The sequence below is a fragment of the Dermochelys coriacea genome, chromosome 1 (assembly GCF_009764565.3).
Source record: "Dermochelys coriacea isolate rDerCor1 chromosome 1, rDerCor1.pri.v4, whole genome shotgun sequence".
Classification (NCBI taxonomy): Eukaryota; Metazoa; Chordata; order Testudines; family Dermochelyidae; genus Dermochelys; species Dermochelys coriacea.
This window is the reverse complement of record NC_050068.2, coordinates 132,162,764-132,188,090: the sequence shown is the minus strand read 5'-3', so window position 1 is coordinate 132,188,090 and position 25,327 is coordinate 132,162,764. Positions and strand designations below refer to the sequence as shown.

General features: G+C 41.9%; 1 protein-coding gene and 2 long non-coding RNA genes across 6 annotated transcripts in view; all 3 read right to left on the bottom strand.

The window, feature by feature from the left end:
* WWC3 (WWC family member 3) overlaps positions 1-25,044 on the bottom strand; it is a 175,434-nt gene extending 150,390 nt beyond the window's left edge. For 2 of the 4 annotated variants that reach the window (XM_038370890.2, XM_038370871.2), the window contains exon 1: positions 24,598-25,042. In XM_038370890.2, the coding sequence (XP_038226818.2) occupies positions 24,598-24,794 (197 nt within the window). In that variant the 5' untranslated portion in view covers positions 24,795-25,042. Of the gene's footprint in view, positions 1-6,167; positions 6,191-24,597 lie in introns of those variants that run through there. The other 2 variants (XM_038370900.2, XM_043501324.1) reach the window with 2 other exon arrangements.
* Positions 370-3,462, bottom strand: LOC122457288. The gene is made up of 3 exons (XR_006276767.1): positions 3,070-3,462; positions 2,159-2,160; positions 370-382 (listed from the first exon to the last, which is right to left on the bottom strand). It is a non-coding gene; the product is annotated as an uncharacterized LOC122457288 (long non-coding RNA).
* On the bottom strand, positions 7,315-10,871 carry LOC122457281. Its single transcript, XR_006276756.1, has 3 exons — positions 10,693-10,871; positions 9,020-9,132; positions 7,315-7,953 (listed from the first exon to the last, which is right to left on the bottom strand). It is a non-coding gene; the product is annotated as an uncharacterized LOC122457281 (long non-coding RNA).
* Positions 25,045-25,327: the final 283 nt, after the last annotated feature.

The following is a 25,327-nucleotide window of genomic DNA, read 5'->3' as shown; positions in this document are numbered from 1 at the left end:
GATTCACACCTAAAAATTGCAATTCTTCAACAAAAAAACTTCAAAAACCGACTCCAATGAGAGAATGCTGAATTGGAATTAATTTGCAAACTGGACACCATTAAATTAGGTTTGAATAAAGACTAGGAATGGATGTGTCATTACACAAAGTAAAACTACTTCCCCATGTTTATTCCCTCCCCCCCCCACCCACACACACACACGGTTCCTCACACGTTCTTGTCAACTGCTGGAAATGGCCCATTTGATTATCACTTCAAAAGGTTTTTTTTCCCCACTCCTGCTGATAATAGCTCACCTTAACTGATCACTCTCCTTATAGTGTGTATAACACCTATTGTTTCATGTGTGTATATAGATATAGATATATCTATCTCTCTTCCTACTGTATTTTCCACTGCATGCATCTGATGAAGTGAGTTTTAGCCCACAAAAGCTTATGCTCAAATATATTTGTTAGTCTCTAAAGTGCTACAAGTACTCCTGTTCTTTTTCAAGATACAGACTAACATGGCTGCTACTCTGATAACTCACAATCCTTAATCACCATTCAATAAAACTGAATTTCACTGCATCCAATCCTCCTCCATACGTTGTCTGTACAGATTATAAACCCCTTGAGTCAAGGAGATTGACTTCACACCTTTCTGTATACACCAGTGGTCTCCAACCTTTTTATGCACAAGATCACTTTTGAATTTAAGATCAACCCAGGATCTAACCATTCTCTGAGGCCCCACCCCTGCTCACTCCATCCCCCCTCCATCGCTCACTCTCTCCCACCCTCACTCACTTTCACTGGGCTGGGGCAGGGAGTTGGGGTACAGGAGGGGCTGCAGGCTCTGGGCTGGAGCCGAAGGGTTCGGAGTGTAGGAGGCGGCTCCGGGCTGGGGCAGGAGGTTGGTGTGAGGGGTGCAAGCTCTGGGAGAGAGTTTGGATGCAAACTCAGGGCAGGGGGTTGGGCTGCAGGAGGAGGTGCAGGGCCTGGGAGGAAGTTTGGGTGCAGGAGGGGGCTCTGGGCTGGGGCAGGGGGTTGGAGTGCAGGAGGGGGTGAGGGCTGCAAGTTCTAAGAGGGAGTTTGGGTGCGGAGTGTGGGCTCTGGGCAGGGAGTTGTGGTGCGGGAGGGTTGTGGGGACTGGTAGGGAGTTTGTGTGCAGGAGGGGGCTCTGGGCTGGGGTGGGGGGGTGAGGTGTAGGCTCCAGCCGGGAGGTGCTTACTACAGGTGGCTGCTGGTCAGTGGCGCAGCGGGGCTAAGGTAGGCTTCCTGCCTGCCCTAGCCCCACATCATTCCTAGAAGCAGCTGGCTTGTCTCTTAGGCCCCCAGGAGTTGGGGGAGGCAGGCGGCTCCGCACACTGCCGCTGCCCCCGCCCCAGCGCCAACTCCACAGCTCCCATTGGCCGGGAACTATGGCCAATGGGAGCTGCAGGACGGTGCTTGCAGGTATGGGCAGCACGCGGAGACCTGCTGCCCGCCGTCAGCCGCAAGAGCTGCCCCCACAGCTCCCATTGGCCACAGTTCCCGGCCAATGGGAGCCGCGGAGTCGTCGCTGGGGGGGTGGAGGCAGTGGCAGCACGCAGAGCTGCCTTCCACCACCTGTCCTCCCTCAGGAGCCGCAAAGACATGCCAGCCACTTCCGGGAGCAGCACGGGGCCAAGGCAGGCAGGGAGTCTGCCTTAGACCAGCTGTGCTGCTGAACTTTAAGCAGCCGGAGATCACATCGACTGGCAGAGGCTCCAGGATCAACCAGTCAATCATGATCTACCAGTTGGTGACCACTGGTATACATTGTCAGTGTTATAGAAAAAGTAACCAACTTTTTAATGGAAAATGAAATTTGAAGAAATCGTTGGTTTAGCCCCTCCTCTCCATCCCCACTCATCAGACAAAGCCTCTTACTCACCAGTGCGGTGCAGATGTCTCAAATTGTATTAATGCAGATGTATTAAATTATTTTTATGAAGGCTATTAAATGTTTTCTCCCATGTAAGGAGCAATTATATTACACTGATTTTATAGCTATCAGTCAACACACTCCTGTGTAATACCGATCTTCACTCCTTTTTGGCACGTATACAGCCAAGAAATACAAAGAAATACATTTGAATATAGACTAATGTGCAAGCCATTGTGTCACCATCGGTCTGCACAACATGTCACTTCTGAGGTGGCAACAGTGATGCCACGCAGTCTTGAAATGTAAAGAATCATGAAACAGGCCAAGTTCCCATTAACTAAGTTGTCTGCATGTCTCAAAACTCTGCCAACTCAGAAAAGAAGTACTATTCAACATTTACTGTGGCTCTGAAAATTAAAGGAATGCCAATAACTGAATTAGGAGCTAGGAAGAGTTCACAGTGAAAAATCTGCCAAGCAGGGTTAATTTAGAACTCTTAAAAAGGATAAAATACAATTTGTGGTTCGCTGTGCCAAAACAATTTTATGCAAAATCAGGAGAAATAGTATACATTTTTAAGTATATGAAATATTTTAAAAAGCTATTGCCCATGTTAAATTAATTTTAGAAGGAGACAATTGTTACACAAATGCCATTCTTATGCAGAAATTGCTTCCATGTTTATCAGGTCCCCGAGTATTAAAAAGGATAGTAAACTGGAATAAGATTATCTAGCAGAATTTAGCATCCAACAGAATCTTATTCTGAAGAAAAAATAAAATAATTCCAGGCATTCTCTCTATTTTGTTTTTTGAGGGGCAGGGCCTCCTCAAAGTGCACAACAATGAAAACTCATTCACTCTATCTTTAGTAAACTGTACGGCATGTTGCACTTTCTACTTAAGCTCACGATATTCTTCCCTTGTCTTGAACATATACTGTTTTAATTTCCGCTAACCTCAATGTCCAAAACAAAAAGATCATAAAAAATATTCCCAAACACATACACTTTCACCTTCAAGGTCATTTATACCCTTGCATCTTTTCACATTAATGACAAATGCAACTACATTCCTTTGCTCTTTTTATTCATATGATTTCATATTGACACAAATTTTGATTGTGTAGTAGAAACAAACCATTTTTTTTTTAAACTGTCAGGATACCATTTTACCAATGCAGTCTTCTGTCTCTTTTTTGTTTATCAATCAGAAAAATGACTCCATCTTTCCAAACTCTTTGAAACCCACTATTAGGTTGGGGTGATCAGTTCCGTCAACTCACATGCTTACAATATTCAAAGCTCCTGGCTTTAAAGTTAGTTCAGAAGTGCTTTAATGACTGTTTTCCACTATATGGTGAATTAATTTGCATTGTAATGGTGTTTATTCATGAATGTGTGTTAGAGATTGTTGATACGTCCACTTAACCAGTGCTGGTAGAAACTGAATGTGTACAAATACACACACACGATAAAGTACCATATCTCTTACCTTTTAAAAAGTTAAAATAAAAAAGTAGGGCTGTCAACTAATAATAGTTAACTCAAGCCATTTACTCAAAACAAATTAACTTGATTTAAAAAATGAATCGCGATTAATCCCAGTTTTAATCGCACTGGTAAACAACAACAGAATACCAACTGAAATTTATTATAAATATTTTTGGATGTTTGTCTACATTTTCAAGTACATAGATTTCAATTACAACACACAATACAAAGTGAACAGTGCTCACTTTATTATTTTTATTACAAATATTTGCACTATAAAAAAGATAAACAAAAGAAATAGTATTTTTCAGTTCACCTCATACAAGTATTGTAGTGTAATCTCTGTAGTGAAAGAGCAACTCACAAATGTAGAATTTTGTTTACATAACTGCATTCAAAACAAAACTATGTAAAACATTAGAGCCTACAAGTCCACTCAGTCCCACTTCTTGTTCAGTCAATCGCTAAGACAAACAAGTTTGTTTACACTGCTCTGCAATACCAGAACTCCAATAAAAAGCAAGAGAGAAGTTGTGCAATTTAAATAGAAGGCTAATTTATTTTACATAGAACTACCAATATATAAAAACATTACATAAATTAAATTCAAATCAAGATAGTGCAGTCAAGAAGCTTATATAGAAAGTCAAATGTTTCCTTTCAGTTCTGGAGACAATATTTGTAAGTGCAATGCTTAGAGTAAAGTCTCCACCATAAAGTTCTAAATCGGAAGCATAATTTGAAGAGTCGCTAATACTGCCAATTTTTTAATGATTGCAGTTTTAGGCAAGGAAGTGGTTAAGATTTTAATCATGTGTACTAAGAATAAATTTGCATTTAGTGGACTGAGTACTAGTTTTAGGTCAGGCAAAAGGCAAAAAAAGTGTATAGAACACAGACATACATGTGAAAAACAGTAACGTTTTCTGCGTAACTCCTGCCACATGATTCTTTCAGAATTCTCTGAATAGAACCAAACGTCAAACCCAGTACTCTGCAATGCACCTCCCACCCTGTCCTAGACATTCACATGTAAGTTACCCAAATATTTTATCTTCCAAAGCTATTTTCTTTAAAAATACATTAAATATTTCCTTTATAAATCCACAACAAGTCCTTTTTATGTGAACAGAGCTAGATGCTGAGCTAGAAATACCGTAACAGCTGAGTATTTTAACTGGTAACACTCTTGTAGTGACATACCTGTGTGTCATATCAGCGATGGAATCCATATCTTTAAACATTTGAAATATCATGGCTTGAAAATTTAATTCACTTAGAGTGCATGCGGTTTTGTTACATACATATTTACACACACACAAAAATACATGATTATGTGTTAGAAAGTTTATGCCACCATGAGTTTGCAATAGTCACATTATTCATGTGGCAAAGCTATGAGCAAGTTAGGTAGGTCAGTCCAAAAAAGTGCAGATACACTTCATGATACACCATCATTTATTCTGTATATGCCATATGTGGTATAGAAAAACTACTTTAGGATTTTTTTAGATTTTAAAACAAGCTGAAACTGTATTCGTTACCTCCCCATGTAATACCAAGTGCCTATAGGCCTAAGTTACCTGAAAATAAATTTATCACATAACTTTTCACATATCTTGGGACCAGAACACATGTACATATATTAGTAATAACAACAGGTTTCAGAGTCGCAGCCGTGTTAGTCTGTATTCGCAAAAAAGAAAAGGAGTACTTGAAGTGAGCTGTAGCTCATGAAAGCTTATGCTCAAATAAATTTGTTAGTCTCTAAGGTGCCACAAGTACTCCTTTTCTTTTTTGCATATATTAGTAATGTTACAATAAGGAAATCTGTTTAAGCATTCCAGAATTACACACATTAAAAGATGCTACACTTATTTATACAGCTAAGATAGATTTTTTTTCTTTGTTATTTTAAAACAAATATAGGTTGACACAATTAAAGACCATCCTAATGTTTATTCAAGGCAATCACCAAGGGTGCAGGAGAGCAAAGCATCTTCTATCCACAGTTTTGGTATTTCCTGACATCTGAATGCTTAAGTTTACAACTTTAATACAAAGTTAAAGTCACTGTATTGCATTTAACATAGTTACAAGGGAAGGCAAGAAAACAATTGCTGGTAACACTGAATTTCATGCCCCAATAGGCAGGTAAAGTACTTTTAAAAAATAGCTGTCCTGATTAAAAACGGCCTACCATGGAGAATCAAAGAAATATTTGATTGGGGAGGGATAGCTCAGGGGTTTGAGCATTGGCCTGCTAAACCCAGGGTTGAGAGTTCAATCCTTGAGGGGGCCATTTAGGGATCTGGGGCAAAAATTGGGGATTGGTCCTGCTTTGAGCAGGGGGTTGGACTAGATGACCTCCTGTGGTCCCTTCCAACCCTGATATTCTATGATCATATAAATTTGGGGACCTGACCATTCATACAATAATTGTGTTTATTTGTTTGCATAAATATTTAAGGAACAACTTATGGTATTTGATATTACTGAGTCCATTGTAGTAAAATGCCTCTCTTCACAACATAAGCAAATACAATCAATTCTCCTTATTTGTTATACTTCTCTTCAATATTCAAGGCTAATCTAGTTTTAGGTCAGGAAAAAGACTGTGGTCTATCATTTTAAACAAACCATTGTAGTAAAATGTGAACAGGAAATTCCAAACTATGCTACTCAAAAAACAATGATTTAAAAAAACCCTAACTTACAAAGCATAAAGAACCCATACATGTATCACATTAAATGGGAACAAAAGAAAAATGTGTAATTACCTCTGTCATTTTTCTTTTTTTTTTTTTTCTCCCAATGGGGTAAGGGCTTTTTATGGGTTCGCTGAGAGAGAAACATTCATATCTGGAGGGAGAGAGAGAGAGAGCGCGCACGCAACATATACAGCTCTGTCTGATACCTTGGAAATAACCAGCCTGTGGGAGTTAGAGAAGGCATGCCATTCATTCTTCACCACATAAATGCTTTCTTAGAATCTCATCAGAGCAGCAGTTTCACTTGGATCTTAAGGCACAGCTTTGACTTGTTTTTCAAATAAGAGCTAATTTTTATACTGAAATATATTTTTTAAAACATGCTTGCTAACATACAGACATTTATATAGAGCCTAACCAAAACATGTGGTCAAGGATCTGAGCAAAATCTTCCCAGTTAGAATCACACATCTATGAGGTACTCAATTTTTTTCAAGAACTTGGTCTTACAAAAATGATGCGTGCCATATTTACTACTTTCAGATTACACAAAAAAGGTATATTCTTAACTTGAGCTAGCTAACCAGAGGTACAATCAAAGGGGGGCGGGGATGCACATGTTCATGCAGACACACACCTTTATCCTAGTGAAGACACAGCCTACTATAGAAATTGAGATATTACCATTGCTACTGAGTTTTCCGACTACAATACCAAAACAGGTACCACAGATCAAATACAAGGCTAACAAGAGAAATTATTTTTCCAGATATAAAACATGATCATCTTACCATCCGCTGAATACATGACTTACAAATTTACAAACGCACATTCTGAAGGACTCCATCTACAGAAAGGAGGGGGAGGGGAGAAGAGACCTTTTCATGACAAGGACATATTTTCCATGGTTCTTTTACAAGGCATCAGAGATCTGGATATTTTTTTAAATAAAATAAAATGTTTCTTAAGTTCCATAACTTCTTTCCCTTAAACAGAGGCACAGGATTCCCTTTTCATACATCTAAAAGGTGGTTAGACAGACAGACAGATAGTCAGACACACACGCTCACTGTACTTCCCTACGATTTACCAGTTGACTTCAGAAAGTATAAATCAAGTATCTGAACAAAGTATTTGTTCTAAAGAAATACGGGAAATGGTTAAATGTGGAAAACCTAAAAAAATACAGACATTTTTGTGTATTAGACATGATACATGTAGAAAAAATGTCAGTGATTTATTATAGCAAAGTTGTAATGACAGAATGGTTCAGAGATTTTATAAAAGCAGAATACAGACTGCTGAAACTTCTTAGCCAAAATTTTAAATCAAGCCACATTAGAAAAAAACCACACATAGCATTCTCCGTTAGTTTATAATGACAAGCTAATCAAGTATCTAATGGGGGGAAGCAATACATAACAGAGAGCTTTGGCAAATGAGATTAAAACTTAGGTCACTGGTCTAAAACCAGACCAGGTCAGAGGTAACCAAAAGTTGTTACAATCTAACAGTTATTTGATAGCCAACGTTAAAGAAAATGGAAGCCTGAGCTAGTATGCAAAGGACAGAGGCCAATGAAACAAATTCCCAGTATAATCGCTTCTACATGTCATCAGAGAGAGAAAGTAGAGATAGTTTGGTGTTTGTGGAGACTGGTTATTTAGCTAGAAGAACTCAAATACATAAGAAGAAATCAGGGCAACATTTCGTAGGAGAATATTTCCAGATTTCTCCTGCAAGTTGGTAAATATCCTTCTAAATTAATGACACTGAAGATTCAATTGTCCAATGAGGAGTTATTGTACAAAATACAGAGAGTAAATTCAGGTTTCAGAGTAGCAGCCATGTTAGTCTGTATCCGCAAAAAGAAAAGGAAAAAAAAAAAAAAGAGTAAATTCAAACACTTAAATGTAAAACAGAAGAATTTTAATGCTGTTTAAGCACCAATCTCAAGGCAACCTCAACCCTGGAGGCACTACTTGCACTTCTGCAGTAAACACGCAATAAGCCTTTCAAACTTCTTCTTACATAAATTATGCCCTGACGGCAAAATTGAGGAGTGCAATTCAAAATGATTGTCAACATGCCTGTTTCACAAAAAAGAATACATAACTTTTAAAACTGGCAACACTTAAGTTTAGCCTTTCACCCTAGGTTGCTTGAGAACGACAGCTTGATTTAAGGATATTTACTCTGCATATTTTGCATGTGATGTTGACAATGTGTTTAACAGTGACAAACCTTTAACTTTTTGAATCTCAACATCTATGTCAACATTCAATGTCATTAAATAATTATTATCTGACACTCCCTCAAATATTTTCCACAACTGTGAAAATTTAAATTGATAAAAAAGGAAAAAAATGCTTAAAAACAGACTGATATTATCCACTGAAATTATTTTAAAAATGAAAATTAAATTCTGCCAAGCCTACTTCTGAATATGCTTAACTTTACTCAAGTTAAGCACATGTGTAAGTAGTATCAGGGCTTTACGTTTGGCTGGAAATTAGACAAATTATCTTCTGGTAAAACCCTTATATTCATTCTGAGTAATATTTATCATAGCTTCAGGGTAACTATAACTGTATTCCCTGACCCACATGGTCCACTCAACTTGAAACCCAGTCAGGTTTCAGGTCTGCTGCCATCATCTTTCTCCCACTCCCTTCTGACCAGCGGGTTTTAAGCCTGCACATCTCCCTCCCATACACTGTGACAGGCAGACAGACTTGCTGGTGCTAACAGCCAGCACCTGTGAATTGTTTTGTCTCCAAGAGCTACGAACAGCGTATTACTAGCAGTTCCCAGTTACTACACAATTCTTTCTAAGCAAGCACATTTATTCTTAAGGTAAAAGCATTACAGAAAAAAACATATAAAACAATAAAAATTCTATTTGCACGCTTAAAGCTTACCAGAGGTCTTATGGGGCATAGGCCAAAATCTTGCAGTGCCCTAGTAAGATGAAGTCTTCCAACCATTCCACAAGGACTAGGGCCACCCATGGATAGAAGATTCTGTCCATTTGCTGAATCAGAAAGAAGGTCTGGGTCTTTTAAACTCATCTTTTTTACGTCAAAAGCCCTTTCTTTGTTTGAGTCTCTGGAAAACCCTGCCTAAACCAGCACATGCAAGCCATTCCAAAGGGTGGTACCTTTCTAGGGTTGCCAACTTGGTAATATTTAAAAAACAGACATTCCAGCAGGAGTGTCAGAACCTCCCCTGCCCTGCCTCTTCCCCTGAGGCTCCACCCCTGCCCCTACCCCACCTCTTCCCCCGAGCTCCCACCCCTGACCCGCCTCTTCCCCTGAGGCCCCACCACCTATCCACTCCTCTTCTCCCCCCCTTCCCAATCACTCTCTGCTTTTCCCCTCAAACCTTCCAGGCCAGGAGGGAGCTGCCTGAGGGGCTGGGCTGGGAACAGCTGCCCAACAAAAGTAGGAGGCAGCCCCAGCTGACTAGGGGTTGTAGTAGGTGATAACCAAGTGCATCCCTGCCTCCCCCACTTGTAGTAACCAAACTTGGGGTGTCCGATCAGTAGAGCTGACTGGACACTGTCAGGTCCACTTTTCGACCAGACTTTCCAGTCAAAAACTGGGCACCTGTCTACCCTATACCTCTTTAAAGTTGTTTAGTCTCGGTAATTAACTTTAATCACACCTACACACATGGTTTTAGTTCCTGGATGAGCTGTAGTAATCCTCCCCCATGTAACAGAACACAACCAGACAAAAATTATTCATAAATTTACTACAATGGCTCTCCAAGATAATTCATGGGATTACAAATATTCTATAACAATATTATTAACAGTGAATTGTCAATGTCAGCTCTCTCCAGCAGGTGATGGAAGCCTGTTGAACTACTAAATGTTTCTTTTGTATTTTAAAATCCGAGTACCCTACAACATTAAATACCCAGAATTATTGCATTCTGAATATATTTTAAATTGCTACGTTGCTTTTAATAGTATGTTTAAAACCGACTAATTTTAATAGAAGTAATATTATTTCATTATTTTTAAACCACATATAACATCCACAATAACAGATCTTGACATTTATATGACTTCACCTTCAGTCAGGGAGGCATAATTCCTTCAGTTACTGGGAAACAAAAGCTGAGTAACTGGAGATTATTGATTAAACAAACGCCTACATTGTTTTCTCAACATCAACTAAATGACTTATCTCTACACAATCTTCCTTTTTCATATAAAACTTTTAGTTCATTTTTTATTTTAAAGCTTTTTTTAAAAAATACAATCTAAACAATCTTTCGTGTAAGCATCTTAAATTTCAAAATTGAATTCCAATTCAAAACACTGCTGCCATAATCCCTTTTCTATAAAGTGCCACATACATTGTCAGCGCAATATAAATAAATAACTATGAGATATTGCACTAGTCTTTGCTACATGCACAAGCCACTCTTTTATTGTAGGTTTAAAAAACCACACCTAAATATACTATCTCAATGGTGACATGAAGTGTACATTTTTACCATTAAGAAGCATAATCTGATTTCTTTGTGAACAGGCTCAAACTAAGTATAATATTAATCAAAAAAGAGTCCCAACAAGACTCACCATAGATACTTCATCCTGAAATAAATCTCTCAAAAAGCTCTGAAAGTTAGTCTTTGATTCTCAGTTTCTGGTTCAAGGATGTTGATATCTCTGTACTTCTTCATTATTATTTTTTGTTTGCCAACAAAGTGTACTAAAATAGAAAAGTCATCTTTATTATTTTAAAGTAACAGCAACTTCTGTCATTCATTTTCATTAATTCAAACTTGATGGCCAAACAGCTTTTTTACCCAGCAAAATCAAAGCCACAGTACAGAACAGCATCCCTTCCACCCTGCAAGCTACAGGACCTGTACCCAACTAGCTATTACATATTTAGGGACCATTCCAGCGTTCCTCACACAATCAAAACGCCTATCATATAGACTAAAAAAACTTCTTTATAGAACACAAACAAGTACACCAACTCTTATTCAGCCACTTCAACATACATGCGGTGCTAGCCTCACTAGACAGGGGGCACAGGATGGATGACAGAAATGACCCAATGGACTATTAAAAGTGATATGTACTACAACTTGTTGGTAGAACCGATTACAATTATTTACCTAGAAAGGGTGAGGACACAACAAAAATCAGGTCAGAAAACTATTCAGAATCTCCAGACATAGCCAACCAAGATCTAGTTTGATGTTCAAGTTTCCTCACTGATCCATGGCCCATTGTTCCAGAATCAGAAGTACTTTCCTTGGCATGAAATACACCTATTACTAGCAATGAAGCAAACAAAGACATCCAGCCCTTTTCTCTATCCAGTGCATCAAAGCTTTCAGCTATCATCTCGTGCCTCAATTACTGTAATTGCATCCTCTCTGACCTTGAGTATTCCACCCTTGCTCCATACAAGCCCACAACAAAAATCACACCGAAAAATTTTGAAAAATTTCAAACATCTAATTCAAATCACTACTGCCAGAATAATCACCTTAGCCTACCACTTTGATCACAGTACCTCCCTCTCCTCACATGAACTTTAATTATTTCCATTGGCTCTCCCTTACAAACTTTTGGTCCCTACCATCAAGGCCCTTCTTCTATCTCACTGTATCACACACACCCTTCACTCTGCCAAGGATGTCCACCTCCATCCTTTACTTGTCCACTTCTACCACACACACCTTCATGCCTCCTTCCTTGCTAACCCCAGTGACTGGAATGCCCTCCCCAAAATGATTCACACAGCCCGCACCCTGCCCTTCAAACCCCTTCCAAAGAGCCACCTTTACCATGATACACCTATCTAATGATAATTACTAAGCATGTGACCTATTTAGTAATTCATTATTATCCCTCATATACCCATCTTATTTTTATTCAAAAAACTTAAGCCTCTATATTATACGTAATATAAGACTTGTCTTTTTTTTTTTTTTTTTTTTTAAGATCAGTTTAGTTAGACTGGTATCCACACAGGAATTTATACTCTTAAATTAAGATAAATTGATGAGTCAATTTAAAATGAAGTCAATTCCTTACCAACTTAAGCTCAATCAATATAAGCCATTTTAAAATGGATTTACACCAGGTTTTTAAGTCACTTTTAAAAACACATCTTTAGTTAAACCAATGCAAGTCCATGTGTAAAAAAGACCTTAAATAAGATATCTAGTGTTCCTAGTATTTCAACCTCTTCCCCTGCCCCTTTACTTCATTTTGTTTCCATACACCTCTGTGGCATCTTGTCCACATTTAGACTGTAAGCGCACTCTGACGGGAAACGTCTTTGATGTTTGCACTGCACCTAGCAAAATAGGCCCCCAGTTTTGTTTGGGGCCCCTAGGTGCTACTGCAAACAAAACAAACAAGAATCCTACTGCAGAAACATGAGAAACATTATTCCCTGTAGGCTAGCCCTAATCCAGCCTTTTTGCAATTTTTGTTTCTCTTTTTATCTTGCTTTGACTAGTACAGATGCTACCCTAGTCTATATTCGATTGGGAAGAAGACTGAGAGATGAGAAAACACCTACATTTCTATTTTCATTGGTCAATGCTGCAGTCAAACTAAAGACCCAATGTTAAGAATCTGAGGCACTTGCTTGCTCTGCTGAAGAATGCAAGTTGTCACATCTTAGCAGACATGATATTCAGGAAGTTCTATTTTTAAACTGTAGGCAAAAATAGTAGTTTTATTTTGTTTTGCCAAAAAAGCAATTAAATGTATTTCTGTAGAGACCCATACATACCTTTATAAAAGTACTCCCCCATACACTCCCATCACAATATTAGAAGCCCCTTGAATCAAGCACTATATTTAATAGTTTATGAAGGACAGGGTAAATATAGTGGGGTTTTATCCACTATAGACAAATTCCTACACTTTTTTTCTTCCCTGTAAAGGATTTGTTCTTGTGTTTGTACACTGTTGTTATACTTCATACTCTAAACAAACTAAATTTTTGCCTCTAACACAAACTAAATTGATATCAATGGTCTCTAAATCTATACTGAAGTTTGCTCAAGATGACAGAAACCTAAATCCACATTTTATACTCAGGACTGAAATCTCAAGTCACTCATTCTTAAATCAGCTAATCATAGAATCTGAGAAGCAGATTAAAACGTTCTTTTATAGGACATATGCATTCTAGCTACCGTTTTTTAAAAAGCTAATATTTAAGTTCCTGTTCTGTAACACCTACATGCATGTTATTTCTAAGTGCTTCTGGAGCACATTATATTTTACATGCAATTAAAGAGACTTAGGGCTTGTCTACACTGGCAATTAACAGCACTGCAACTTTCTCACTCAGGGGTGTGAAAAAACACACCCCTGAGAGCAGCAAGTTGCAGAGCTCTAAAGCGCCAGTGTAAACAGTGCCCCTGTGCTGGGAGCTAAGCCCCTCATTGAGGTGGGATTTTTTTTTTTTTTTTTTTTTTTTAAAAGAGCTGCTGTGACCACACAAGGCACGTTAAAGTGCTGCCGAGGCAGTGCTTCAGCATTGCCAGTGTAGGCAAGCCCAAAGTCTCTACCCCTTGCAGCTTTCACTTTTAACACCATCTGAAGTCCAATCATCTGAGGACATGTTTAACATTTCTCTGTATTTGCCTTACCTTAAAACTCTTACACACATTTGCTACTAAAGAAAGCATCCTCATTTTGTCCAAGATTAAACTGCATTACCTTTCGTCCATCAGTACAGAGACATGGATATGTCTCAAATTCTCAAGAACAAATATTTTCCAAAAATTCCTTCTGTTCAAAACTTGGCTGCTCAGGGCTAGATATTGCAAGCTGCCAAATGCCCTCAAGTCCAACTCGAGGCTGCTCACCACCTCCCCACACACCCAGCCAGGACCTTCTAAGAGTAAGTGCTTATCATACTTTCCTATATATTCCTCTATCATTGCCGTAACACTGCAAAGCCCTGAACTCTACAAACATTTTTCCTGATAAATATAATTTGAGTAGCAGATCATCTGGAAGTGCAAAACTGCATGGGTTTATCGAGCGCACAAAATAAAATCTCATTTCTGTGAACTCTGACAAAACATTTAGCAGCCTATCATCTTTCTTCTTGTTAAGGTTTCACAGCACTAATTTTTTTCTTTCCTTCTTATGCTACTGCAAAAATTGGCTAACCTGACCACAAAGTTTAGTGTCACTCAATCTAAACTTAAAAATCTAATGTTCTTTTTAATACACAAATCTATCATTTGTACTGTACTGTAGGGAACAAATCCTTCATTTTTTGGAGAGAAATGGTCTGCATAATCTAGAGAGAGAAACTTCCATCTCTACCTTCTACGATTCCACAGTACTACTCTCAACACATTTTAGGCCAGTAGTATTCAGAGTCCTCTGCTACAAGAGGTACAGCATCAGTGTTCAACAAGGCTGGATAAACCATAGGATTTCAAAGCCATTAATTAGGAAACATGTGGATATGGAATTAACACAGATAACTACTTTTCCCCAAAACAGGCATATAATTTGGGCAAAAATAATACTGTAATCATCTCACTTGTTTCAAAGTATCTAAATGACAATGCACTGAGGGTCAAAAAGATCATGTTGAAATTATTAACCATGAATTAGATTTCAGTTATCAAATAAGAGTAACAAAGAAGCTGCAATTTTTAAGTAAACATCAAGTTTAAAAAAGTACCCAACATTGACTAGCCTGACATCTCTGGCCCCAATCCTTCAAACACTTAAGTCATTCACAAGTATCAAGTTAAGCATGCATATGTTGGGAGAATCAGGGCCCAGGCCAACTTGTTGGAGTAAAAAAATATTTGCACCTATACATCTCCAGCAATTTAAAGAAATAGATTAATATATTTTAAAAGCTAGATGGGACAGTTGTGATTATCTAGACTGACCACTTGCATAACACAGGCCATAAAAAGTATAATTCCTGCATTCAGAGCAAAAACGAGGAGGGGGGAAGGGGTAAACCGGCCAAACTGTCGGCCAACCTGAGCATGGAAGACCAACTGCAGGATTTTCCAAGTGGATCCCAGGATTGCTTTATAGAGCCTCCACACACACACACACACACACACACACACACACACACAAAAGCTGTGATTGTCCTGCAGTGCTGTCAGTCACTACATCTCGGGGGGGGGGCGTGTCCCACCACACCTACAGCAGGGAGTGCCAACCTAAGTAAGCAGGGGGTGGGGGGAAGAGTGCGGAACAGAGAACTCCCTGGGGGAATTCCCTCCACGTCCCCCCATCCCCTCTGCTCTCTCTGCAGAAAGAGAGCCATGGATGTCCGATGGGGGGGAGGGAGCTGTCCGGTGAGGGCACTGCCAGGTCATTTGAAACTGGGGAATTGCTGGGAAACAGGTGATTTGAGGGCAGTACAGTGGGGGGAGGGGTCCTACCCATGGAGGAGTTGGGGTAGTATGGGGATGGATGTTGCCTGATGATTTGGAGGGCGTATGGGTTAGAGGGGTACTGCCAAGTGATTTGGGGGCAACATGGGGCACAGGGGCATTGCTGGGAGGAATATAAAATAATCACAACAAATGGATTTTTTGAAGGTTAAAATATAAAAGTCAGTCTAAGAGCTTCCAGGGGCCTTAGTGGAAATCTCAAATGGCACCTCTATATGCTGTCATGACTTGTGGGGTGGGGGGACCCTCCAAGTTTAAAAAAAAAAAAAAAATCCAGAAAGGATTGAGAAACCCTGAACTATAGCATATCTTACAGAAAGATGTCCAATCTTGATTTAGAGACTTCAAGGCCTGCCACTTGATTAATTGTTCTAACTATTAATTTATCTTGATATTATAATTGTGTATTATATTTCCACTTTTAACTATTTCTAGCTTCAGCTTCCATAGTTTCTTGTTATTACTTTGCTAATTTAAAGAGCCCTGAATTCTCAGGTAACTTCTCCCTATGTAGGTCATTGTCCGTTAGTCAGTCACCTCTTAACTTTCCCTTCAATAAACTAAATACATTGAACTCTTTATGCCTGTCATTGGAAGGCATATTTTCCCAAATTTCAAATAATTAGCTCTTTTTGAACCCTCTCCAATTTTTCAACATCCTTTTTAAGGAACTGACACAATATTCCAGGAACGTGCTCTCCTATGCTATATATGAAGAAAATATTACCTCTCTGTTCCAATATCCCCATTTATACACCGAAGGTATATGTTAAACCTTTTCCCAAGCATCTCACTGGGAAATCTTGTTCAATCTCGTTATCTTCTACATCAGGGTTTTCAGATTTTTGTACTAGTGACCCCTTTCACACAGCAAGCCTCTGAGTGCGATCCCCCCCCCCATACATTAAAAACACTTTTTTATATATTTAACACCATTATAAATTCTGGAGGCAAAGCAGGGTTTAGGGTGGAGGCTGGCAGCTCGTGACCCCCCCGCATGTAATAACCCTGTGACCCCCGGAGGGGTCCCAACCCCCAGTTCTACATCCTCTAAAGCAGCCGTTCTGAAACTTCAGGTTGGAACTGCAAAGTGGGTCATAATCCCATTTTAATGGAATCACCAGGGCCAGCATTAACTTGCTGGGGCCCGGGCTCCAGCCCCCTCACTCCCCACCCAGGGACAGTGGGGCTCCGGCTCAGACCACCCTCTCCCCAGGGATCATGTAGTAGTCGGAAGGGGGTCGTGGTGCAATGAAGTTTGAGAACCCCTGCTCTAAAGACTGTTCAGAGTCAATACTTTCCAGGATACAGTTCCCCTGCCTGTAGGTATGGCCTGCATTCTTTATACCTCACCTTGAACTGTATTATAGCATACTCTTTGACTGCATCAAACTTACCATCTGATTCAGATTGCTCTGGATCAGTGACCAATGATCATAATTTACCATTCTACCAATCTGAAAACTCTATCAGCAATTATTTTATGTTTTCTTCCACATCACTGATAAAAATTATTAAACAGCTTTAGACCAAAAACCAATCCCTCTGGGATGGCACAAAGCACACACCCTGTTTAGTTAGGGACAGGAACTACAACAAAAAGGAAATGGTGAGAAAAAGTCTGAAAATAACTTGGAATATTCAAAAGGCAAACTTAAATCAGGGCCTGGTCTTGCGTACAGTAAGTTAGATCAACAGACCGGAAATAAATCTCCTTGAGGAAGATGAAAAGGTTCTCAATAATTCAAACTAGTTCTTGAATGTTATAAAATGTTTGGCCCTTTCAGTATTGTAACAAGTTATGACTTTTCTATGGACAATTTTCTTTAATTTTTTTCTACGAGAATTGATTAGATTGACATTCACTAATCCTGTGTGAGAAAAGGTGACTTGAGTGCACAGAGAACAATCTCTCCTGTTGGGTGACAGAGTAGGGTAACGAATTGCTTCCCTCCTTTAAATTTGCAACTACACAAATCAAAGGGTAAAATAAATCCTTAATGATTTAAGATGAACAGAAGTCTAATGGCTGTCCTGCCACTATCTTCCAAGTTCTCCTGTCACATGGATATAAATACCATGCAAGTCAATGAGAGCAACATCTGTGTAACTGCAAGCAAAATTTAGCCTATGGCATGGTAGTTAAGTGTCAATCTAACTTGTACATTAAAATATTTTTTAGGTCTCAAACCCCAAGACTTATGCCCAAGCTTATCTTTGACTTCAAGGGGACTATTCACAGTGCATCAGGTTCTGTATGTACAACTTAAATCCTTGATCCTGAAAAGAGTTGTGTAAGACATTCGGGGCAGAGACTGTCATTTTCTATATGTTTGTACAATGTCTAGCAAGATGAGGCCCTGACTTGGTTGAATGGACTCTGTTCACTTAATCAAAGCTAGTCAATCTTTTGTATTTTTCCTGTTCTGACTTTTTAGAATACTTGCATGATATAGCACTCTAGAATGTTCGAAAAACAACTCTCACTGACTTCAGTTGCAGCTGTGAGTACTCAGCACTTCTGCAAATCAAACTCCAGAATCTCAAGTCAGGCAGCCAAAAAATGAGGAATACACAATCAGTGATCACCTGTGAAAAGCCTGGTTTAAGCAACAGAACCTGGGGCAGAGGGAAAATAAAATCCAATTCTCCAGAGCAACATTCAACCACCTAACCATGAGAACCTCCTTTCTCTTCCTTCAATCCCCAGGCTCTGCAAACCTTCCAACCTCCAAACCACTTCCAGAGAACATCTGTACATGCTCGTACTTCACACCATACACTTCCTAGTCCTCGCATCCCACCCCTACACCAAGTGGTGGGATCTGCTGCCACCTGAGGAGCATAGGTGCTGGAACTAGAGGTTCAGGTGGTGCTGCCACATCCCTTGGCTTGAAGTGGTTTCCATTATACACAGGGTTTACAGTTTGGCTCAGTGGCTCTCAGCACCCCCACTATAAAAATAGTTCTAGCACTCCTGCTGAGGAGGGGGAGGAACCTCAGTGGGCCAGTCTGTACTACACTTTGGTTCAGTGGCCGAGAGTCTGGTGGAAAGCGTGTCTGGTGCCCATCCATCCAAGTGTGATCCCATTCTTTTCTGCTCTATCCCTCCCAACATGTCCGGGTCCTGTCTCTTCCCAGTCCCATTCTCCTTATTTAGCCAGTCTCTACACCTCAGGCTTTTCATCCCAGGATCACCAAGCCCTAGTCTCACCCCATCAAACTGCTCATCCCAGTCTCACTCTGCTACTCCTTCCCTGTCTCTTGGCCCAATCTCTCCACTCGTTACCCAATCTCTCTCCCCCCCCCACCCTGACTCCACTCACTGCTCCCCTATCCATGTTCCCTGTCAATGGCTCACAGTCTCCCTCCACATAGGCTCCTAATCCAATCTTAGTGTCCCTTCTTCCCCATCCCAGCTCCTTATCCAACCAGTCCCATTTCTCCCTCACACCCTAGCTCTTCTGCAGATGCCTCCCCACCCCCTCATTTCTTTCCCCCTCCCCTCTGGTTCCCAGTCCCAGTCTCCTTCACCTCCACCTCTTCCCCCTCCCAACCCCCCTTTACCCAGTTTCCGTTCTCAGTTTTGGGGTTCACTCCCCATTTCCTCCAGACTATTCCCCCTCCAAATACATCTTTTGTCCCCTCTCCATTCAAATCAGGTAACTTTCTCCTCCATGCTGCCTGAATGGGTGCCAACAGGAGATCACTAAGAGCACAGGGAAGGTAGACCTCCATCTCTCAGTTTAACTTTTTAGGTGCCCATGCCCAACACAGCCTGCAGCAGCCCAGATCTGCAACTACAAAGCATGTCCAGCTCAGCTCCAAGTCGCAGCACACTCAGTGCAGACAGAATCTTCAGATAATTTAGCTTCTAAAATCAAAATCTCTACTGAGCACATGAAAACTGCAATTTTTCAAAGGCTTTTTCAAATTTCAACAGTTTTCACAGGGATAGAAAAAGGCACATCCCTGACACAAACTCAGAAAAAACGGTCACTAGAAACGTTTGTATTACCACAGTATCTAAGCGCCTAGCCACTGATCAAGACCTCCAGTGAAGAGTTTACAATCTATGGCCATGGTCTACACCACAAAGGTATGTCAGAAGAGCTGGCTAGGAACGTGGAACAAAAAAAATCATACCCTCTGAAGATAATTAGGCTGACAAAACCACCAGCACAGACGCTTCTGTCATCTCAACTAATGTCGTTCGGGGAGATGGTATTACTATGCTGACAGAAGAACTTCTGTCAAGATCCACTGCATCTACCTTTGGCTAACATAGCCCATGTCTACGCTACAGAGCCCAGGTATAATAGATACAGAGGGAGACAGACCAAACAGATGGGGGAGTTCAGACTTGCTGATGATTATCCATTAACAATTTTTGAGAGCTAATCGTTTATAATCCATTTAATACATAGCACATTGATTTTATATAGTGCCAAGAAGTCTAAATACATCAACATAATTATCTTTGTCAACCAAGGCAGTGATCCATCTCAAAGATAAAATACTCTCAAACTGCTAGGCTGACTGTGTTGGGGTGTGCTCTCCACAGCAGCCCTGAAAGAGTTGATTAGGCTAGGTGGGCCCCATCAACCAATTAAGCTGCAAATGGGGGAGATTTAGGCTGTGTGGAGGGCCTAATTATAGGGAAGCTCACCTATGAGGGCGCAGGCAGGGCTTCTATGAAGTTAGGACGCTGGCAGTTGCAACAGGGTGGAAGGTAACAGGGATGAAGCCTTCTGCCTCTCTCCCTGCAGTAAGGGAGCAGGAATTGGAGATAGGACTACCCCTGAGGAAGGGTTTACTTAATGGGGCTAAGAGAAAGGGGTCTGACTAAGAAGGCTGATGAAAAAGAAGAGGGCAATAAAGTTGGTGAAATCCCAGACTAACTGCTTGCCACAGAGCCCTGAACAGGAACCCAGAGTAGAAGGTATGCCTTGGTTTCGAAATCATCCACTGCAGAGTGGTTTTGTTAAGGGTAGTTGATATGAAGACTGCTAGAGACACTGCAGGAGTGCAATAGTCAGGGCAGTCGGTATGAGGACTGTCTGATGCTGCGGATGCAGAAGGACTTTGAAAGACTCCCCATGAAGAGGAAATTATAGTGTGATCTTGCTGGAGGGCCGTGTCATGTAGTAGACGTTCTGTGACTTGGTGAGCAGGAGAAGAACTGTATGGGGGAAGACCAGAAAGGGGTTGCTAATCTGGGAAGAACTAATCACCATGAGGCGCCACCCAGTGGTGAGCAGAACACCCTGTGACATTGACCTTGCTTACTTCATCTCTCATATCATTCCTTGTTTTCCTTCCTAACTGTACTCTTCTTCCTTTTCTATAGTAGATCTTAATGTATTTTTTCCTGAGTCGTATTCAGTTTCCAGTTCTCTTTTTTCCTCTTCTCTCTTTTCACTGTGTTCTCCTCCTTCTCTCTCTTGCATTTCGTCCTCACCTCTGCCTCCAAAAAAATCTGTATACATACTGCTTTCCTAACTTATCCCATTAACCTTTGCCCCCTCCCTCCTGCCCACCCTGACATAGGGATCAATTTGTTAACCAAACAATTGGTGATAGGTTTAAGTTTGTACTCAAACAAAAGATTGACACACACACCCCACGCCACACTGTCTGGAGGTAATGCCCAAAAGAAGAGCCATGCCCCAAGCTGCTGGGAACGGGGAGCATGCTGAAATGCCTAACAGAGTGCTGATATGTGCTTGGGAATTGGGCTCCATCTTTCTTATCATTCGCTAGTTAGTAGACGGCTGATAATTTGAGGTGCCTGTGGGCCAAGCTTCAAATTTTTCCTAATACCTTTTGGCTGCTAGATAGTAAAAACATACTGGGTTTGTCCTCCTCCACCCCCTTCCCCTCCCAAAAAAAAAAACAACCACCCACCACCACCTTTTGGCTGCTTCGCGAATGGGGAGTAATTTCTGCTACTTTACTCCTCCCCCAGTCTCCTGGTTGATGTGATCGGGGGTGGGGGGAAAGATGTACTATTGCTACCCTATCCCTCCCTCAACATGGTGTTAAGTCCTTTTCCCCAAAAAATGAATAGCTACAGTACATATGTCTCCTAGCTGCTTAGGGCTTTCCCAAGCATTGGCAAAATTGAGTTCTTATTTCTTCCACTGTCACAAGATGCCTTTGAATAGCAGCAATGAAAACTGACAAGCCTGGTCAGTTTTCACTCAGTAGTATTTCCAAAGAAACATCTAATCAGCAACATACTCTGAAGATGTCTGTCTGTAAAATAACATACCAGCAGTTTATCCTGAGTTTGCATCTGAAAGGTTATCTTTGCAACCACAGGGCTAGAATGAAAGCTTAAATTCTGCAGAAGTTGATGGCACTGGCCTGATATAAATCACCTTTGTATTTGCTTCAAGTTAAATGTGTCAATCTCCACTGAACAAACTGTACCACATATTCATGCATTCTTGGTGAACCAAGGGAAGATTAAGCATTAATCTAAATTAGTATTTGGACAAAGCTATACACGTATCAGACAACATCCAAATGATTGATTTTAAAGAATTAAGGCATATGATAATTTGAAGCATAGTGAAGTAAATTTAGTCATAAATTCAATGGTGTTATGCTAAGACTTTTTTAATTCTTTCCTCTGCACTTTATATATTTGCTCCATATATTCCAAAGAACCATATTGAAAGGCTTCCTCCTTCCATTACATTCCAGGTGAAAGCAAAGAGAGAGACGGACTACTGAGACAAACATACTTGCCTTCGAACACCCCAAAGGTAGCATATTCAAAACCAAAAATTGGGCCATTAAACCTCACCCACCTTGTCTCTCTAATATCTTAAAACCTAGATGGCTGTAATGCCACTGCATATTCAAAAAAAATGAACAGCAGCATTAGAGTATACAATCAATGCAGAAAATTATATGCCAACTGAATACACAAAACTGCAGTACATGAACACAAAGGAAACACATATACACAGTCAACAGAATACGGAAAAAGCCAAACTTTTGTTTTCAAATAAAACAGCTATCTGTATAAATATTAACCTCCAAAAACAGCAGATTACCATTGTGCAAGAAAACAGGAATTGAACAAATTATTATTACAGTCTTTAAACCAGACTCCATTTAAATGTTTCTGTGGCCTGCTTAACATTCCATGCATATTTCTGGCAAGGTAGTTCTGGCTGAAGTTCAAACTGTCCTTTTCTAACTTTCAATTACTATAAAAAATTGTTTAATATAGAAAAGTGTACAGCAAATGTTCTTATTTTACCAACACCTAAAATACTGACACTTGTGTTCAGTAACTCTACATGGAAACTTTTAGAGCAACTCTTCAAAGTGAGATGGTGTGGTCTGGTAAACGCAATCTATAAATGTTACAGTTTAAAGATTATGGAAGTATGTAATAAATTCTTCATTTAGCTGATGCAAGATTATAAAAAAATAATACTAAAAACCTCTTTTTTAAAATTAATCTTTTCTCACTGAGTTCATTTAATCTTATTTATTACATGCCACCAAGCCCAAGAGATGTGAAGTCATTCTGTGACAATGTAGTCCAAAGAAATTTGTAGTAGCCCACATAGTCCTCAAATTGATTAGAAAAACACTAATTTACCAAATTTCTCCCTAAATGTTATCTTCTGATAAGGTAATCTATCATATTATATAATTATGTCTCAAGTGGCTGTGTTTCCAATTTGTTCAAACCGGCTAATAAATCAGCATGGTCATGCTGCAAAGTTATAGTGGATTCTATACTAGCATTTGAAAAATGAAAACACACTCCAGGCTTCTAGTTCTACACCACTCACAAAACTATGTATGGGCACTAACCACAGACAGTGCTGCTTTGTGTCCGAAAATAAGCTTTTACCGCTCAAATAATATTTACAAAGTGGAAGTAAAAAGATACTTTAATACTAGACAGAAATGACTGGGGACCAGATCCTGCAAACACACACACCTAACGTAAGTGAGTTGGCCCACTTCAGAAGGCAGTGTGATTATTCATGCAAGTAAAGTTAAGCATGTGCAAGTGTTTACAGGGACTGAGTGCTGTATCAGAATACAGCTATGCAGCTCAGTTAGTCTACCCACTGTAAGAGATTTTATGCTCCATTTCTTTTCAAAACACAGCTACGTCTAAAATAGTGCAGTTTGACGGGTGTGGGAGTTGTTGGGGTTTCTAGAGCAGAGAAGCAAAGATTCCACACGCGGCCCGTTTAAGAATATCTAAATCGGAGGAGGCCTAAATATTTTCCTGTTCTTCTGAGAAGGAACGTGTTAGATTTCAACAGGGGGTAACTCCGTACTTCTAAACTACACCAAATGACATCTCCACTTTCACACTTCAGAGCAGAAGTGATATTTCGCCTTACTACAAATACTTCAAAAGGCTTATGCTGAAATACCAACAATAGTTGGCAGAAGTTTCGACGAGGGCGAGAAGAGATCCTTTGACTTCATATTGGGAATCGAGCTAAAAATGACTGAAGCAACCCGGGACCTACAGAAACCCGATCAACCCTTTAAGTATGTTGCGGGAAGGGGCCTTTCTGGATGCCCTTGGCTTGTAAACTTACACCCTGGAACAGACCAAGCCCCCCCCCCCCCACCATCGCCAGATCAATAAGGTCGAGGGCCGCCGACCGGCTGCTCTTTCAGGTGGCTTCAGCCGCTTTGCAACTTGGAAGGTCTCTTTCTGGTCGGGCCGTGCGGGCTGAACCCGGCTCCGGCAGAGCGAGCAGCCCGGCGAAGGCGTGACGGCCCCAGCCAGCGCGCACCCGCCTCCCGACCGCTCGGCGGCGTGAGCCGGGGCTGGGTTGGAAACCCGGGCCCGCTAGCGTCCAAAAGCAAAGGCCGGCGGCTGAGGCGAGGCAGCCCATCCAGCCTAGCCCGGGCCGCCGCCCGCCCCCAGGGAGGGAGCGCGAAGGGGCCGTGGAGACCCCCCCCAAGAGGAGGTGGGGACAAGGGGGCATCGGCCAGGCTCCAAGCCCATGTGCTCGCCCCGGCCCCCTGCGGGCGGCTTGGGTGCCCGCCGGCCCCTTACCTGTCCCGGGGGTCGATCCACGAGGTCTGCCGGGTGTTGTGGTCGATGTAGAAGACGCGCCCGTCGAAGTCTCTCGCCTCCTCCCAGCCCGCGGGCAGCGGCAGCTCCGAGCTCTCCCGGCCCCGCGGGCCGCCCCCCGCCGCCGGCCCGGCTCCCTGCTGCGGCTGCCGCCGCCGCCGCCCGCTCACCCACGGCATGGCCCCGCCGCCGCTCCCCGGCCGCCGCCGCCGCCCGGCCCCGGCCGCCGCCGCCCGCTCCCCGTCCGGCCCCGCTGCCGGGCCCCGGCCGCCCGCCGCCGTCGCCGCCTCCAGCGCTACCAAGCGGCCCCGCGGGGAGCGGGACTCGGGCGGCTCCGGCAGCGCCGCGCCGGGCTCATCCTCCCCCGCTCCGAGCCGGGACCAGCCCCGCCGCTAACCCCGCCCGGCAGCGGCCCCGAGAGCCCGCGTCTCCCAGCGCCCGCCCCGCTCACAGCCCCGCCGGCTCCCCCCGCTCCCGCCCGGCGCCTGCCCCGGCCATCTTCCCTCCCTCCCCGCCTGCGCCAGGGCCGGCCCCTCCCGGCGATTCCCACGCTGGGGCGGGGAGCGGCGCTTCCCCTCCGCCTCCAGCCCCGGCGGCGCAGCCACACCCCGCCGGCCAGGGGAGGGGGCCCGGGAGCGGGGGCGCGGCGCGGCACAAGTTAGCTCCTGGTCCCGGTGGCACGCAAACAAAGCCGGGCGCAAGGAAAAGGGAG